The 16,557-nt window shown below is 37.8% G+C and overlaps 1 protein-coding gene across 5 annotated transcripts in view; it reads right to left on the bottom strand.

The window, feature by feature from the left end:
- The window catches only part of METAP1D (methionyl aminopeptidase type 1D, mitochondrial), an 89,425-nt gene that overhangs the window by 15,654 nt on the left and 57,214 nt on the right, over positions 1-16,557 (bottom strand). For 4 of the 5 annotated variants that reach the window (XM_012462378.3, XM_012462376.2, XM_064373397.1 and 1 more), the window contains exons 2-4: positions 4,617-4,774; positions 2,279-2,428; positions 409-557 (exon numbers count right to left, since the gene is read on the bottom strand). In XM_012462378.3, coding sequence (XP_012317801.2) covers positions 409-557; positions 2,279-2,428; positions 4,617-4,774 — 457 coding nt within the window. Of the gene's footprint in view, positions 1-408; positions 558-2,278; positions 2,429-4,616; positions 4,775-16,557 lie in introns of those variants that run through there. The other variant, XM_064373396.1, reaches the window with a different exon arrangement.

Below are 16,557 nucleotides of genomic sequence, written 5' to 3'. Positions count from 1 at the left end.
GATAATTTGGAGTGAAGGAGGAATAGACAGGACAACTAAATCTAATCTTTAACTTATTTCAAAAGATGCACTTAATTTGTTAACTTAATTTTGTCAGGAACCAAAACAAGAGTTGATAAGAAAAATTTGCCACATTTGGATTTTTACCACTTATATGATTAAAATCTAAGAAGTAAAGACATATGTAATGTACAACCCATTTAGATTATATACTGCTTTAACAAACATTAAATGGTGGTATTGTGTCCATTTAGAAGTAAAATACTTCAAAATTTCTGTTTTATCATAATCAATTTCAGAAGCTTACCAGTGGGTTTCAATTGAACAATAGTGTCTTTCAACATGCTACAGATCTTAGCTTCATGTTTTAGTTTCCAAAGGAACAATATGTTATTAAGAAATGAATACCTGTCAGGAATACCATGACAGAGCACGTTGTTTACAGAGGTACAAACAGATTTTGGAAAACCTCCATAGCCTAGAGGTGAGGGATAGGCATTATGACTGATGATTTCCTGATGAACAAGAGCATCTATCTCTTCAGTTGTCATGTCAACCTAAAATGTTAAATAAAGAAATTGTGCAGCAACAATTGAAAACATTTCTTGTATTTATCAACTATGCAATAGCAATAGCACTTCCATGTGAGACTGTATAAATTTACTATGATAAACTTATGGTACAACATTTGAATTAATTATGATTAGTGTTACAATCCTCGACTGTGCCTTGCAGACAATCATTTGGGCATATGATGGTGTTATGGACCATTAGGAAATAGAAATTTTAAACTCTAGGATCCTCTAAATCATTTGTGAGTCATTAAATGACATAACTCCCTTTTGGCCTGAAGATTTCAAAATTATGTTATTCGGCAATTCCTTCCTCTTTCTCAATAGTTGGTGCCCTGGGCTACTCAACGCACATGAATAATGTTCAAAAGGTTCATCAGTTGAACCTTGAAAAGCTTGAAAAGTAGGTCAACCCACATCCTTTTATCTTAGTAAAACATTACATGGGTTTTGCAGCAATGGCATGGAGATAATGGTTGATATTTAAAAGACTGAGTCTAATACAGTTGGTAGAGATTTGATTTTAAGTAATCTTGATTTCTTTCATGGCAAAATAAATAAATAGAAAATATAAAAATATTTTTTCCTTACAAAAGGTATTCCAAACTAAATTGCTCCCAAACTAAAAGAAAACCAAAACTGAGTTTTATAAGCACATGAAGATTATTTCCATAAATGCCATAAACATAAATAAAACTCCAAAACAAAATAAAATCTTTTATTAAAAATTAGCCATTTCTTTAATAATTTTCTTCATTATTTTATATTTACATTATGTTTAGTAGTGTTGTAAGTTTATTACAAAGAAGATACTGTGAGTGATCTTATCTTTGAGTCTCACTTCATAAATTCTGCCCACCTTTTGGCAGAAAGTAGGCTCATATTTTCTTTTATATCCTTATACAGAAGGATCCTTCAAATTATTATGAAAGAACTACATCTTTTTTTTTTTTTTTGAGATGGAGTTTTGCTCTGTTGCCCAGACTGGAGTGCAGTGGCATGATCTTGGCTCACTGCAACCTCCACCTCCTGGGTACAAGTGATTTTCCTGCCTCAGCCTCCCAAGTAGCTGGGACTACAGGTGCTCACCATCATACCTGACTAATTTTTATATTTTTAGTAAAGGTGGGGTTTCACCATGTTGGACAGGCTGGCCTCGAACTCCTGACCTCAAATGATCCACCCACCTCGGCCTCCCAAAGTGCTGGGATTATACACGTGAGCCACCACGCCCAGCCTAAAAGAACTAAATATTGTAGTAGGAAGTTGTATGTAATTACATTGCTATATTACCTATAGCCTTGTGTATATGATCTGATCTTTCTTTGCAGAGCAAATGCAAAAAATAGGAGACAAAGGACAAGCTAGAGCCAATCTTCAGGCACACAGAAGTAACATGGGGAGTCAAATCTGAAACTACAGGCAGGAGTAGTGGGGCAGAAGTCAAAGCTGTCTGCCATTGATCAACTTGGATAGGGTGATTGAGGCCAAAGTCGCTCTAGAATTCTGCTAGTTAAAATTGAATTTGGGTTTTAAGTTACTTCTTGAATAAACACACAAAATAATAAAATTCCTTTTCCCCACCCCAAGGCTTTACTTATTATTAAAAAACAAATTAGATGTGTACAAGAGTTAAGGAGAAAGAAAAAAAGAGGAATGTTTGTTGCCCCTTATGAATGTCACTCTAAGGCTTGGTGAGACGCCACCTTTAAACTCTTCCCAGCCAGGAGGAGGACGTGGCGGGCCAGCTGACAAGCCTGACGAAGCCCTTGAATCTGATCTTCATTCTTAACTTCTATGCTGTCTCCCCAGTCCGGTACAATGCCTGTCGTCACATAGTCTGGCTTCTTTATGTGCTTGAGGAAAAAGGATTGGAAATGAAGATCAGAACCCAGCGCATGACAATGGGATCATTTTTTCAGACACAGCCTCCTGCTTCATGGAGCTCTGCCCTTCCTGCCGGAGCACCGACCTCTGAAGCCAGCACAACAGACCCTCCAGGCTGCCCCCAGTTCCTTCCCCTGCCCTTTTGAACTTAACATTGCCTGTTAGTGCTGCCTCTGGATGGTCTGTTAACCTTAACATGCTTTGAGTCAAACTGGACTGAAGTGGACTTCTGGTCAAAACAAACAGTAGTTTTCTTTTTTCCCTCCTCCCAGCCCAGTCAGAAGCATATCACCATTGATAAATAACAGCACCAAGCTTCCAATTCACCAAATGGTTAATTAAGAGCACTTTCATCTTAACGCAAAAATATAATTTATGTAAAACATAGTTCCCAACACCCTCTCCAAATGAATATATGTAAAAAGGCTGACTGTCACATTCCCTGAAGCCTATTACACATACACTTTTCTTACATTTTGCAACCATACTTACACTGAGAGGCTAGAATAAAATGAAACAAGTTTTCTTCTTCAAGTACATAAAAATTAACAAGAATATTTCCATTATTTGCCAAGAATAAACAAAAAGCCACCCTAAACTCAAAACCTGCAACCCTGATCACTTTTGTAGGCCGTTCTCCACCATGGGCAGTATTTGGAAAATAAATACCATCTTAGACACAGAGCTTCTTTCAGTCCCAAGGTTTTGCACAGCTCTTTACAAACTATTTGTAGTTTATAATGCTTTACAAACTACAAGCGTTGTTGGACAGTCCACAGTAGGGCTCCACAGCAGTTTGGGACAGGAAGCTGAGGGAGATAACACTATTCAATTGAAACATCACAGCAGCGCTGGAAGGGCTGAGGTTAGGACTCTCCTCTTTGTGAAGCCTCCCACGCAGGAGTTATGGGTCTTCACTCACCCCACTGTTCAGATGGGTTTTCTGATTCAGGTGACACTACTGCCTGGTTTGCTGCAGCTGAGCTCTGGAGCAACATCTACTCTCCCATAGCTACACCACGAATGCCCACAAACGCTCACCAGGTCTCCCCCAAAGAGCGTGTGTTCTTGTCTCCACGCTGCTCTGTGATCTGGCAAGGTTACAACTTGCAGGCAGAAGGGCTGTTGGGTTGTCACACTGAAATTGACTGAAATGGCTAAAACAATACAATTCACCTCACCAGAGATTTCCTTTTCTTTTCTTCTATGGAAAAAAGTGTCAATTTTTGTGACTAATACCAAATGCTCACTCTCACTGTGACAGCCAGGCCACGGGATACATCCTGGTGGCCCTTCTGTGTCGTAGGCCTTTGCCTTAAAAGTGGGCCATTCACCTTCAGGAAGTATAACATACTAAATATGGGCTCACTGTAAAAAAATTCATAAAAGGGAGAAAGCAGATGATTTTTTGTGACAAATCTATATTTCTTTAGCTATTCTCCTTCTTCCTAAGGGGCTTGCATGCTCCCTTTATATTGCACTTTGAAAAATGGATAGATTGCCTTTCCACAGAATTGCAATCTCTGAAAAAAAAAATCAAGACTGCTCTGAGATATATTTTATTTAATTTAGTTTAAAAGATGATTCAAAGACAGCAGCATCAAATAACAAGGAAAGTATAAGAACAGGCTTAAAAAAATCTAGTGTTAGTTTCAAGTAATCTCTTTTAAATCATCACAATTTTATAGTCGATTTTTTTCTCTAAAACAGTTAGAAAACTACATACATATAGTTTTATCTTCGTGTTAGAAATTTAATGTAGAAAATTTCATGATAGAAATTTTAATTCTACTTTTTTTTTTTTTTTTTTTTAAGACTAGTCAAGTGCAGTAGTGAGAAGGGGGGATAGAACAAGGAGTTCGATCTGTATCTGACTGTGAACAATCAATTGAGATAACTCACTACCTTCAAACCAGCCGAAATTTTAATTCTAAATAAGCTAAGCAACTGAAAGCTTAGAGCTTTATTTGAAAAAATTAATGCTATAGAACTGCAGGATATTAAAAACTTCTCAAGTCACAGTTTTAGATCACAGACCTAGTTCGAAAATTAAAACCCAAATGGCTCAGAAATCAAAGGTGCAAAAATATTTGATCGCTTCTGCAGTCAACTTTTATCTTGGCTGGAAAAAGCAGCAGATAATAGGCAATACAGTACCTTAGGAACCGGATGAGCTGAAGAAACTGCAGCTGGCAAAACTATACTGTGTGAAATATCTCTTTGTCTCCGAAAAAAGAAATTTCTTCTTTGTTGACTGCTTGACTGCTTGTGTAAGTAGATATGATGGAGTGGTGAAGAGAAAATCCTATGAGAACCTGTGAGCAGAAATAGACATATTTTAAGTAAAAAACCAACCTAACACAGTGTTCCATTTTAAGATGTTGTGGTGTTATCTATTAATACTTTATTGACTGAAAAAGGAAAAGCCCCAAATAGAAAGGAAAGCAGTGGCATTCTGAGTTCTAGTATAACAGTAACACGGCGTATTTATTAGCTAATACTATGTTTACATAAATGTGTGACAATGGAAAACTCTACTCTAATGGGAAATAAACATATAAAACATCTGGTGAGCACCAGGTTTGTAAAAAGAACAATTTCTGCTGTGATACCTTATGTGGCAATGTCCAAGACGACCCTAGATTCAGGGCACTGTTTTGATGGCTTTATACTCTGTAAAGCCGTTTTTCTTTCAAGAATCACAGACAAATTGCCAGCTGCACTTTTTGCCCTCCATAGGATTACTACCCTGTGTTAAGTTCACGTGCAGTGAGGCATTATACTGAAATTCATTGTGATGAATGTTCAAGTCAGATAAAGACTAAATAGCAAAAATGTAAGTATAATACTGAAAGAAAATGAATATAGGGTTCAAAGTACTCACAACAGGAATTTAGAAATATCTATCAAAATTTTAAATGCACATATCCTTTGACTCAGCAGTTCATCTCCTAGGACTTTATCCTGCAGATACTATGCAATGATGGATGTATGAAGAGGTACCCTCATGGCAGCATTATTTATGGTAGAAAAAAAGTGGAAAACAACTTAAATGTATCCAAATAGGAAACACCAGTAGGGGACTGATTAAATATATTATGGTATACTTGCAGAAAATTCTGGAGCTATTAAAAAGAAGAGGCCAAATCAATCTCTATGTGTTGATATGGAAAGAAGTCACAATACACTGGTAGGAAAAAAGTGAATGCTCAACAAATATATATAAAAAGCCCATTAATGTAAAAGGAGCTTATACACTTGTACAAGCTTGCACATGCCCATGAAATTTCTGAAAATTGATATTCATCAACAGTGGCTATTTCTGTGGCATGTGGTTGGGGCTAGAGGTAAGGGGAAGACTTTTTTTTTTTTTTTTTGAGACAGGGTCTTGCTCTGTCACTCAGGGTAAAGCACAGTGGTGCTCATGGTTTACTGCAGCCTTGGATTCCCAAGCTCAAGGAATCCTCCCACTTCAGCCTCCTGAGTAGCTGGAACCACAGGCATGTGCCACCACACCTGGCTAATTTTTGTACCCTTTGTAAAGACAGGGTCTTGCTGTGTAGCCCAGGGTGGTTTCAAACTCCTGGGCTCAAGCGATCCTCCTGCCTCGGCCTCCCAAAGTGTTGAGTTTACAGGTGTGAGCTACTGCATCCAGCCAGGAAGACATTTTGATTCATTTTATTTCATTACTTTCATATTTAGAACAATAGATTTTGTTGTTGTTTTGTTGTTGTTGCTTGGGGTTTTTTTTTTTTTTTTTCTTGAGATGGAGTCTTGCTCTGTCACCCAGGCTGGCTTGCAATGGCGTGATCTCAGCTCACTGCAACCTCTGCCTCCTGGGTTCAAGTGATTCTCCTGCTCAGACTCCAAAGTATCTGCGATTACAGGCATAAGCCATCACACCTGGCTCATTTTTTTTTGTATTTCTAGTAGATACAGGGTTTGACCATGTTGGCCACGCTGGTCTCTATCTCCTGACCTCAGGTGATCTGCCCACCTCGGCCTCCCAAAGTGCTGGGATTACAGGTGTGAGCCACCACGCCTGGCCAGTCCCCAACAGGTCAAAAACACATGGCAGGGGTCAGAAAACTACAGCCCAAGGGCCAGATCTGGCCTGCTGCCCATTTTTATACACTACAAAATCTAAAATGGTTTTTAAACTTTTAATGGTTGAAAAAAACTTTTTAATCCAATATTTTGTAATACATTAAATTCAAATCTTGGTGCCCATAAATATAAGGTTTTATTGACTATAGCTACCCTCATTTGCTTACAAATGTCTATGGCAGATTTTGAGCTACAGTGGTAGTTGAGTAGTTGTAAACATGTGTTCCACAGAGCCTAAAAAATGGACTCTTTGGCCCTTTACAGGAGACATTTGCTGAATGCTGGTGTAGAGCACTAGTCCTCAGAATGAGATTCACAGACCAGTAGTATAATGTCACATAGAAAAAAGATGCAAGCCTGGGAGCAGTAGCTCACACTTGTAATCCCAGCACTTTGGGAGGCTGAGGTAAGCGGATCACTTGAGGTCAGGAGTTTGAGACCAGCATGGCCAACATAGTGAAACCTCATCTCTATTCAACATGGTAAAATACAAAAATTAGCCAGGCATGGTGGCACGTGCCTGTAATCTCAGCTACTTGGAAGGCTGAGGCAGGAGAATCACTTGTACCTAGGATGTGAAGCTTGCAGTGAGCTGAGATCATGCCACTGCACTCCAGCCTGGGTGACAGTGAGACTCCATCTCAAAAAAAAAAAAAAAAGAAGAAAAAGAAAAAAAAAAGTGCAAATTCTTGGGTCCCATATCGATCTACAAACATAGAAACTGGTGATGGGGTTGGGCGATCTGTGCTTTAACCAGCCCTCAGGGTAATCCTGATTCACAAGAGGTTGAGAACTAGTGGCCTAGAGTAACATTTCAGCTGTGAAACTAATGAAAACATGAATTGCAGGTAAGTACTGACTCCAAAACTCTGGATCTCTAGTTGACTTGGGGAAAGGCACTGATGCAAACAAACCACAATGCTCAGTGATTCAGGGTGATCAGTTTCACTCAATTATGTCCTTCCTTATTGATTATAATACTGTTGAATCTAACTTATACAGGTGTTTTGGGTACTATTTTAAACAATTCCAAGCACCAGAAAAAATGTCAGTAATATCATTTTAAAAAAAAATAAGTTGCAAAACCCAGGCACAGTGGCACATACCAGTAGTCCCAGCTACTCTGGGGGGCAGCTGATGTGGGACTGCTTAAACCCAGGAGTTTGAGACCAGCTTGGGCAACAAAGCAAGACTTCTGTCTCTAAAAAAAAAAAAGTTGCTTGATAGAGGCAGGAACATATTCATTCTCTAAAGCTTTTAAAGTATAATATTTCCCTAATGACAATACCACTAACCATAGTATTGTCAACTGATACATGAGGGACAGGGTAGTGTCCCAGGAAAAACAGATAGTTGGAAAGCAGAAGCCTGGACCTTTGTTTCAGCTCCACCACTTACTAGCTGCGCCCTGCACAAGTTTCTTCATTTCAGTCTCAGGTGAGAATTAACTGAAATAAGAAATGTGAAAGTGCCTTGCATTTAGAAGATAACCAGTAAATAAGAGTTCTTTCAAGAATACATAAAATCCTGTAATCCCAGTGCTTTGAGATGCCGAGGTGGGAGGATCGTGAGATCCCATCTCTACAAAAAATAGAAGAATTAGCTGGATGTGGTGGCTCGGGCCTGTAGTCCCAGCTACTCAGGAGGCTGAGGCAGGAGGATCGCTTGAGCACTGGAGTCTGACATTGCAATGAGCTATGATCACATCACTGCACTGCAGCCTGGGCGACAGAGTAAGATCCTGTCTCAAAAAAAAAGACTACATAAAAAATAAAATGGGAAAGAAAACATGGGCTCGAGTATAGTTTCTAATACTGAACACTTATGTCTCAATTACTATACTAGACACTTTACATGTTAGCTCATGAATCTTCACAGAAACTGTATGAGTTGTGAACTGTTACTGCTCCATGTCACAGTTGAAGACATTGAGGCACACAAAGGAACATGCAGTAAGTGCCAAAGCTGAGAAGGAAACGCAGACTAAGTTGCCTCTACAAAGTATATTACCTCTCTCACAGGCATGAGAAAAACGGGAGCTAACACACAGGGAAACCCAGAAAATGTAAAAGGCATCACAAAACTATTGCTACTACTACAATTTTGTTTTCTTTTGTGAGACAGAGTCTCGCTCTGTTGCCCAGGCTGGAGTGCAATGGCATGATCTTGGTTCACTGCAACCTCCGCCTCCCGGGTTCAAGCAATTCTCCTGCCTCAGCCACCTAAGTAGCTTGGACTACAGGTGCAGGCCACCATATCTGGTTAATTTTTGTATTTTTAGTAGAGATGGGATTTCATTATGTTGATCAGTTGACCTCGATCTCTTGACCTCATGATCTGCCTGCCTTGGCCTCCCAAAGTGCTGGGATTACAGGCATGAGCCACCACACCCGGCCTACTACTACTACTATTATTTTTCCAAAAGTGGTGATGGGTTGACCTAATCCATCCACTATCTCAAGCCAAGCTGCCTTTGCTGGCCAAACACATGCTTCAGGGAGGTGGGGGGCAGAACTATTCGTTGGAGAGTCTGTGGATATAAAATGGAAAATTTGGAAAGCCTCAGGTGGACTTGATCCGTGATTCTACCTCCCTAATTGCATCGCTAGGCGGGACCACATACAAGACACAAACTCACAAGTATTTCCCTTCTGAGGAAAGTATTATGATTACTCTTAATAATAATACTAATATAAATAGTAATAGTAACAGTGGTTAAAATTTATTGGACACTTAGATCAAGCTCAGTGCTAGGTGCTCTACATACCGTATCTCCTACCAACTCTGTCATTAGGCAGGTAGCTGTTAACATCACTGCTGTATAGATGAGGAACTAAGACTCACACATCTGCTAATCAATGACCTGGCCCCAAGCTTAATCCTCTAAGTCCAAATCCAGGGCCGTGTCTCTCAGCTGCGTGCAGGGGCTCTATCAGTTCTATTAGCTACTGTGCTTTGTTACATGACGTATTCCTTCAGGGACTGGATTTCAATGCTACCTTTTTTCTTATCATGAAAAATGTAAACACTTTTCAAGAAAATTCTTGTTACCGTTTTTCTTATCATGAAAAATGTAAACACTTTTCACAAAAATTCTTAGAAATGATCTAATTGGGAGGTACTATGGTAGTGAAAATAGCATACACTTTGAGGTCAAACAGATGTGAGCTATCAAAACTTTTGAGACTCATTTTCTTCACTATTAAATGAGGGTAGTAGTGTTCTCTCTACTATGAGCTAATGTGAGCTTTAGCTGAGAAACAGAAGTAGGTAAACCATCTTTTAAAAAATTGGTGCTCCATAAATCCTCCTTTCTTTTCCTTTTCCTTCTCCACTCTTCAACATGTTTACCTGTGGGGTCTCTGAATGCCTTCATTCATTCAACAACTACTTAGTGAACTCACTGCATGTGCCATGCTCTGGATTAGAGAATTCGGTGGTGAATGAGGTGACAAGGTCTCTACTCCCATGGAGCTTACATTCTTGTAGTGGGAGGCAGACGTAAGCCAATCAACAAATGCATTTCATTACATCAGATAGTGCTATGCGTGATACAAAAAGGACCAAAGTGGCACAGCATTGGTTAGAAAGTTCTACCCTTGGTCCTGCTAAGAGCTATGGGGTCTTGAGCAATAACAGTAACAGTGGACACTGACTGACCAAGAACTTACTGGTGCCAAGCTCTGTGCTGAGCACTTCAAAGACATTACCCACTGAGATGCAGAAGATCAGTAAAAGGAGAGAGTTGGGGTTCACAATCTTTGAGGTCCCTTCAGCTCTGAAATGTGTGCCTTCATTCAGTACCATTTGATTGTCATGCTACATCCCAGGCAACAGGAAGATGTAGCCTCTGATCAATTTTAGGACACATGAAGATTTTTTTCAATGTGGTTGATTACATCAAAGATCATCTTTATCAGAGTTATCAAGTTCAAGTACACGGTCATTATAGGGGGAATCTTTTCTATGTACTTAAACTTGTAGCATGAAGTCATCAGGCCTCTACTAGGATATCTGATGAGGCTTTTGAGACATTCACTTTTAGGATGAACAGTGTTGTCAAGGTATCTGTCCTGCCAAATGACAGCCTCACTGCCGAAAAGATGCAGACACACCCACACATGACTGGATGGTAAAATTCGAAACGTCAGGAACACAGCCTGAACATATCCAATCTGTTGACAATTATGGTTCTACAGTGTATTCAGCAATTTCTCTTTCATAAGACACTTTTGTATTTGAAATGAAATCTTTTCTTTCAATCTGATAAAAGACACCCTTATAAATGTTGTCACAAGGTAACAGGATAATAAGGTTCCATACTGTGTTTATTCCACTAACTACTTATTACAAATGGTTCCATCTTTTTATTAGCAATAAAATCTGGTGTTTTCACAGGTGAAATGAAAAAATGGGCATAAGTCATGTTACCTTTAGAAGATAATGGTCCTCCAACTAGCCTGGCAAAGAAAGAGGGGTGGGTCCTCAACTTTGTTTATCAAAATATAATAAGCAGTAAATTTTCTAAATGCAGAGCATTTTAAATTAAAATCCCCAGTATCCATTATATTCAGGGTCACAGAAAAAAAATACCCAAACTATAGTAACTGATATGGATCAATGTAGAAACGGTCTCTTGAATTTCCTGTATGATTCATTTCTTGACAAAAGCACTGCTGATACCTTATAACTACATCTAATTTCCAACTTGCTACCATCAATGTTACAACAAATTTGATGCAAGATGACCATCTTCAGAGACAGAAATGGCCCCTCCATCTCCCACGCACTATCATTCATTCAGGACCCACTACACACCGTGTTTTGGTAAAGCTATTTGGGGAAACAGGACTCAGGTGTGTACTAATTACCACAAGGAGCAAGTGGACTCATCTGACATTTTAGAGACACCAGTGGGAAATCATCAGAAGTCTCAGGGGAGTAGGAGAGCCCAGAACAGTGAGGAGTAGCTTTGTACTAATTTGATCTTGCAAGAGATGATCGTAGTACTGTTACTGTTGATTACCTAACAGCAACTCTGTATAGTGTTTTCTTAGGCAGTAAATCTATATGTTATTTGTTATGAATACTAGAATATTTACTGTTATCAAAGGTAATAATAAGAATTATTTTTAGTGTTACAAAAATGCTATGAGCACCTAGTCTGAGTTAAACACTGAAAATTATAGGCAACTGCTTCCTTTACTCCATGGAAGAGCACACTGTGCAGCCTGAACATCTCTTGAAATTTCTATATGTCCTCTGGACCCTGCAGCACATTTTTCATATTTAAAATTTGTATTAGGAATGTAAATCTAGGTTACGGTTTTAAATATTTTCACATTCAGTAATAACATCAATTTCTAAAAGCTGCATTTTATTTTCCTTTATAGGTTAAGTCTGAAGGTAGGATTATAGAATTCAAGTATGATGGAGGGAGGAATGCATTTTAAATAACTAACGTTGCTGCATGCGACATGCCCTATATTTATTGGCCTCTTACTCAGGGTCCATTTTAATTGTTATCTGCTCATGCATCCTATACCACATAATGAAATGCTTCCATTTCATCCCGTGAGCCCTGGGTTTTCATGTGCACCTTTACTAATGACCCTTAATTAAGCTGATTTTATCCTTGAAAATGTGAGTTTTCTTTTGGTCAACAAGTGTTTTTAAGGGAGAAGTCTGAATGAACTTTCAAAGAGACATTAAAAATGCTTATTATTTTAAGCAGTTGTAAAACTGAACAAAGTACATTTGTATTCAAGTGTGGGCTACGAACACATATATTTTTCATTGTATGTTTCCAGGGAAGCACTTTCACCCTGCAGCGTGCCATCAATCCTCAGCTATGTTACATTGCAGAGGTATCAAATATCTGGGTAGAAAACAACACAATAAAGTAGCTTGGCTACTTTACATTAGCTAACAATGTCAACCAGAGATAATATGTGATTTAAAAGACACCCTGCAAAATGTCTTACTGAATATATTTTTTCATAATGATCAGTAAATGACAAAGTCTAGTAACAAAACTATTATTTATAGCATGTTAACAGCTAATTGATTTTACAAATGGAGGCAATTATTTTGGATGAAGGGAGGACTGCCTGCCAGATTTAAATGATTTATGATTACCAAGAAAGAAAATCAACAATGTTTTGCAAATTCATTTTCAAATATGGTTCTTATATTCATTGATGAGTTTAATTTTAAACCAAATGATTTGCTTAATAATATATTAACTTTAACAACAACAACAAAAAAAACAATTTACTTTGTGACAGCAATCTGATACATTTTTAACTGTTTAAAAATGTTGCTTCCTAAGGTAAGCTCAGAAGGGACTGTAGCACAGGAACATATTTTTGAGGTGCTGATTTAGCCTCACAGAAAGATCACACTTCATGAACTCCAACAAATTACTCAGAGTAGGCGCACAGGCTCTTACAGCGCTGTGTGCTTCAAGTCCACAAGAACACTGCAAATGCATCCATGCCTTATGTTTCTTGACCTAAAACACTGACTGATTACATGACAGGTTTCATAACTTGTACAAATGTTACCAAAGAAAAATTAAATAGTCTGCATCACTCGATATAACTCTTGCATTGATTTTTATAATCTAGTACTAAGATGTACGTTTCAAAAATAAATGAGAAAGATTGAAGGTTCCTTCCCATCTCAAGGCAACTATAAAGCAGAAGAGAAGCTCACATTTCACAAAAAATAACCTGTGCATTTGCTGAGGGAAAAAAACCCCACATGCACCAGTAGGGAATGCCCCAGGCTGAAGCAGATACTGATTGGGCAAAGCTAAAGGACAAGAGCCCTTGAAACTAAACAAAAGCAAATTCATCTGTGGACAGATGTTGATTACATCAAAGCAAAAAGGAACTCCCCTAATTCCCAATTTTTTAAAACAATTAATATGGCTCTATAATCTATACAATAAGGACAAAGTTAAGTTTCTTAACCGATCATAATAAACATGAGTAAATTTGTTTTAAAAGACTTTCAGATCAGTTACAGACTATTCTAGTGTGTTTTTAGCTATGGGCTTCTCCAAACAGTGGTTTATTCATTCCCATGGACATGTCTGGAAAGCCAAGCTGGCCATGCCATCAGCCCCTTCCTTCCAGGGGTTAACTGCTCTGGCTGCCAAATAAAATACAGAGCGAGCCATGTAATTATGGAGACAGTCAAAGGGCAGGCTCTATTTTGAAATCTATTTGCACAGACAAGGTCTTCCAATTGAACTTACAGGAAACAAGCTGGTAAAGAGCCTCCTTTTCCCCAGATGCTTTCCACACTTTTTCTCCAATGCAGGATATGGACACCATACACCACTGCTTCCTGGATTTCAAGCTAAGATGCCATTACAGAGAGAGAGTGGATCTCTTTCACCAATCTTTAAAAAACATTTTTTTTGGTCTAATTAACAGCATTTGGCAACAGCCTCTGGATGATAAAGCCACAGTGTTTATTAAACAACATTTCTAAAGAGGATGCAGGCCCAGTTGGTATGCAGGTGTTGGAAAACAGCTCATTTTCTTTAATGCTGATAATAAAGCACATAGTTGAATCTAAAATATATGGGCATAAATGCTTGTCTGAAATAAATATTCTACTTCACATCCAAAGTGTTGTCCTTGAAGTTATTTATACCTAAGACCACTAAACAGTAATAAAGATCACACAGAAATAAAAAGGAAATATGTGAAATATTTTAAGTGACAAAAAAGTCATCAGTCACTTTTATGCTGAAACATAAAAGTTAATCCTAGTTGTTTACTGCTCTAAGTTTGCAATTTTTATGAGGATGCATCATTCTCATATTAAGGTAGGACTGGGCCACTAGTACTAATAAAACATCTCAAATGAAGTTGAGATGGACACTGGACTATAGATGTCAGAATTCATCTACAGTCTGGGAGTCCTTGTTCTAGAAAAGATGAACTGGAAAGTCGGTCATAGAGCACTTCTGGGGAGAGGAAGGGCAGCAGCCTGAGGGTACCCTCTTCCAATAATAACAACATTTAAGAATGGTGCCCAGGTCACTGCAAAACATGACCTTCCCCAAGGCTTAATCAGGAAGTTGGCTCTACACTATATATCTCCTCCTTTAGCAACTGATAGAGTATAACATCAATGACAAGTTCAGAAATGGTTTACGAAAATACTTCATTTTGCTTCTTTGCAAAAGCTAAATCCGATAATATGTGATTATTCACTAATGTACACCACCAGCACACAGGCATCTGTATTTATACGAGAAGCATTCTGCTCTTTTTCGGAAACTAAAACACCTCAACTTACTCTAGAAACAAAGATCTATAAACATTCCTACTTAATAATGTAGACTCCTGTTTGTGAGTCTAGGAAAAAAGATTCCTTTAAGCTGGCCGAGTTATAGCTGGGGGAAGGGTGCCAAAGATTATAGTCAGAACTCAAATATAAAACTAAAAGCTGATCATTTGGTGGATTAGTAGAAGTTACATAGAAATGATTAATTTGTACAACAGGGTTATTGCATGGAATTTCTCCATTTGAGACAAAAAAATGTTTACTTCAAAGTTTAAATTCATCTTTATAATCATAAAGTATTGAGTCACAGTGAAATAGTATATACTTGGCAAATCCCATTGTCTCTCAGCTAAAGTTTAGAGAAAAGCAGCTTTTTAGCACTTCAACAATACATATACTCAGGCAACTTCTTGGACAAAGAAATATTGTATCCTTGCAGAGGAAATAAAGAAGCTGTTTATTAGGGCCATGGTTAAAATGTAATAATTCATTCTAGTTGAGCCCTGTGAAAAATGTCATCAAAATATCATTTTCTTTGCCAGATTTTCTGGATGCCGTAATATCATTTAAACACAGAATAAAAGACAAGCTCTGATCAGAGTAGAAGCACAACCCTAAAATGAACCAAAACCAAATGCTCTTGTCAAAGTTATAGGAAAGAATTTCACACAGTCCTGGTACCCAGGGAATGCACACTTCTAGGTTAGCACAGAACATCTGGCAAATTTCAACCTTCCAAAGTCTCTCAAAAGAAACATTCCTGTTACCTCACACACTTTGGTAAAGAAGAGGAAAATAGAACAATTTTATATTAAAGCATACAAATAGGAACCAGAAAGAGCAATTTCATAGAAATCACACATGGAATTCAATTTTAGAGAAAGTCTATATAAAAAATCATGAGTTTTTTTAAAACTGACATAGTAATAAAACACTTCTTTAATTCTTAAAAAAAACTTCCAGACTATTCATAAATACTACAGTCATATAAACTACTACTCAAAATATTAGTTATTTTGTATTAAAATACCCAAGAACAGAAGATATGGGGGCTTATAATCTATGATCAAAAGCACAGCTTTAATATAAATATTTTTAAATTGTATTAAAGCATTTGAAAAGAGCATGATTTCAGTCTTCATATTACAATAGTGTCAACTGAATTCTATATACAGCATGCCCTAGGTATATTGTTGGGTGTCTTTCTTTCCTTTTTTTCTTTTCAATGGGCCATTTAAAGTTATTGCCACATAAGCAAAACATTGGGATGAAATAGCTCAGAGCTTTGATCAAAATTTTAGTGTCAATACCAAAAAAAAAAAAAAAAAAAAGACAAAAAACAAAAATATCTACACCTTAAACTTCCTGAGAAGATTTTCACTGTACACCTCTAAGTGAAAGGCACGGGATTAAAAAGAAAACATCTGAATATAAATCTTATCATGGTATTTTGACAACTGTGGGAGTTTTGTCTCTGCCCTGTGACCAGTCAATAGGCGTGGTACATCGGCAGGAAGATAGGTCAATAATTAAAACCTAAAATGACAAAGCTAAGGCTTCAGGAAAAACAATGCATTTCTAAGCTTCTGCAGTTGAGAGTACACAGATTCAAGACAACAGAAACCAAGATCATGCATCAAGGAGTTATTTTCAACCAGAAAAATAGAGAAAATTTGTTAACCTC

The sequence above is a fragment of the Aotus nancymaae genome, unplaced genomic scaffold (genome assembly GCF_030222135.1).
Source record: "Aotus nancymaae isolate 86718 unplaced genomic scaffold, 86718_ANA_hifiasm-v0.15.2.pri h1tg000008l, whole genome shotgun sequence".
NCBI lineage: Eukaryota > Metazoa > Chordata > Mammalia > Primates > Aotidae > Aotus > Aotus nancymaae.
This window is presented reverse-complemented; position numbering and strand designations above follow the sequence as displayed.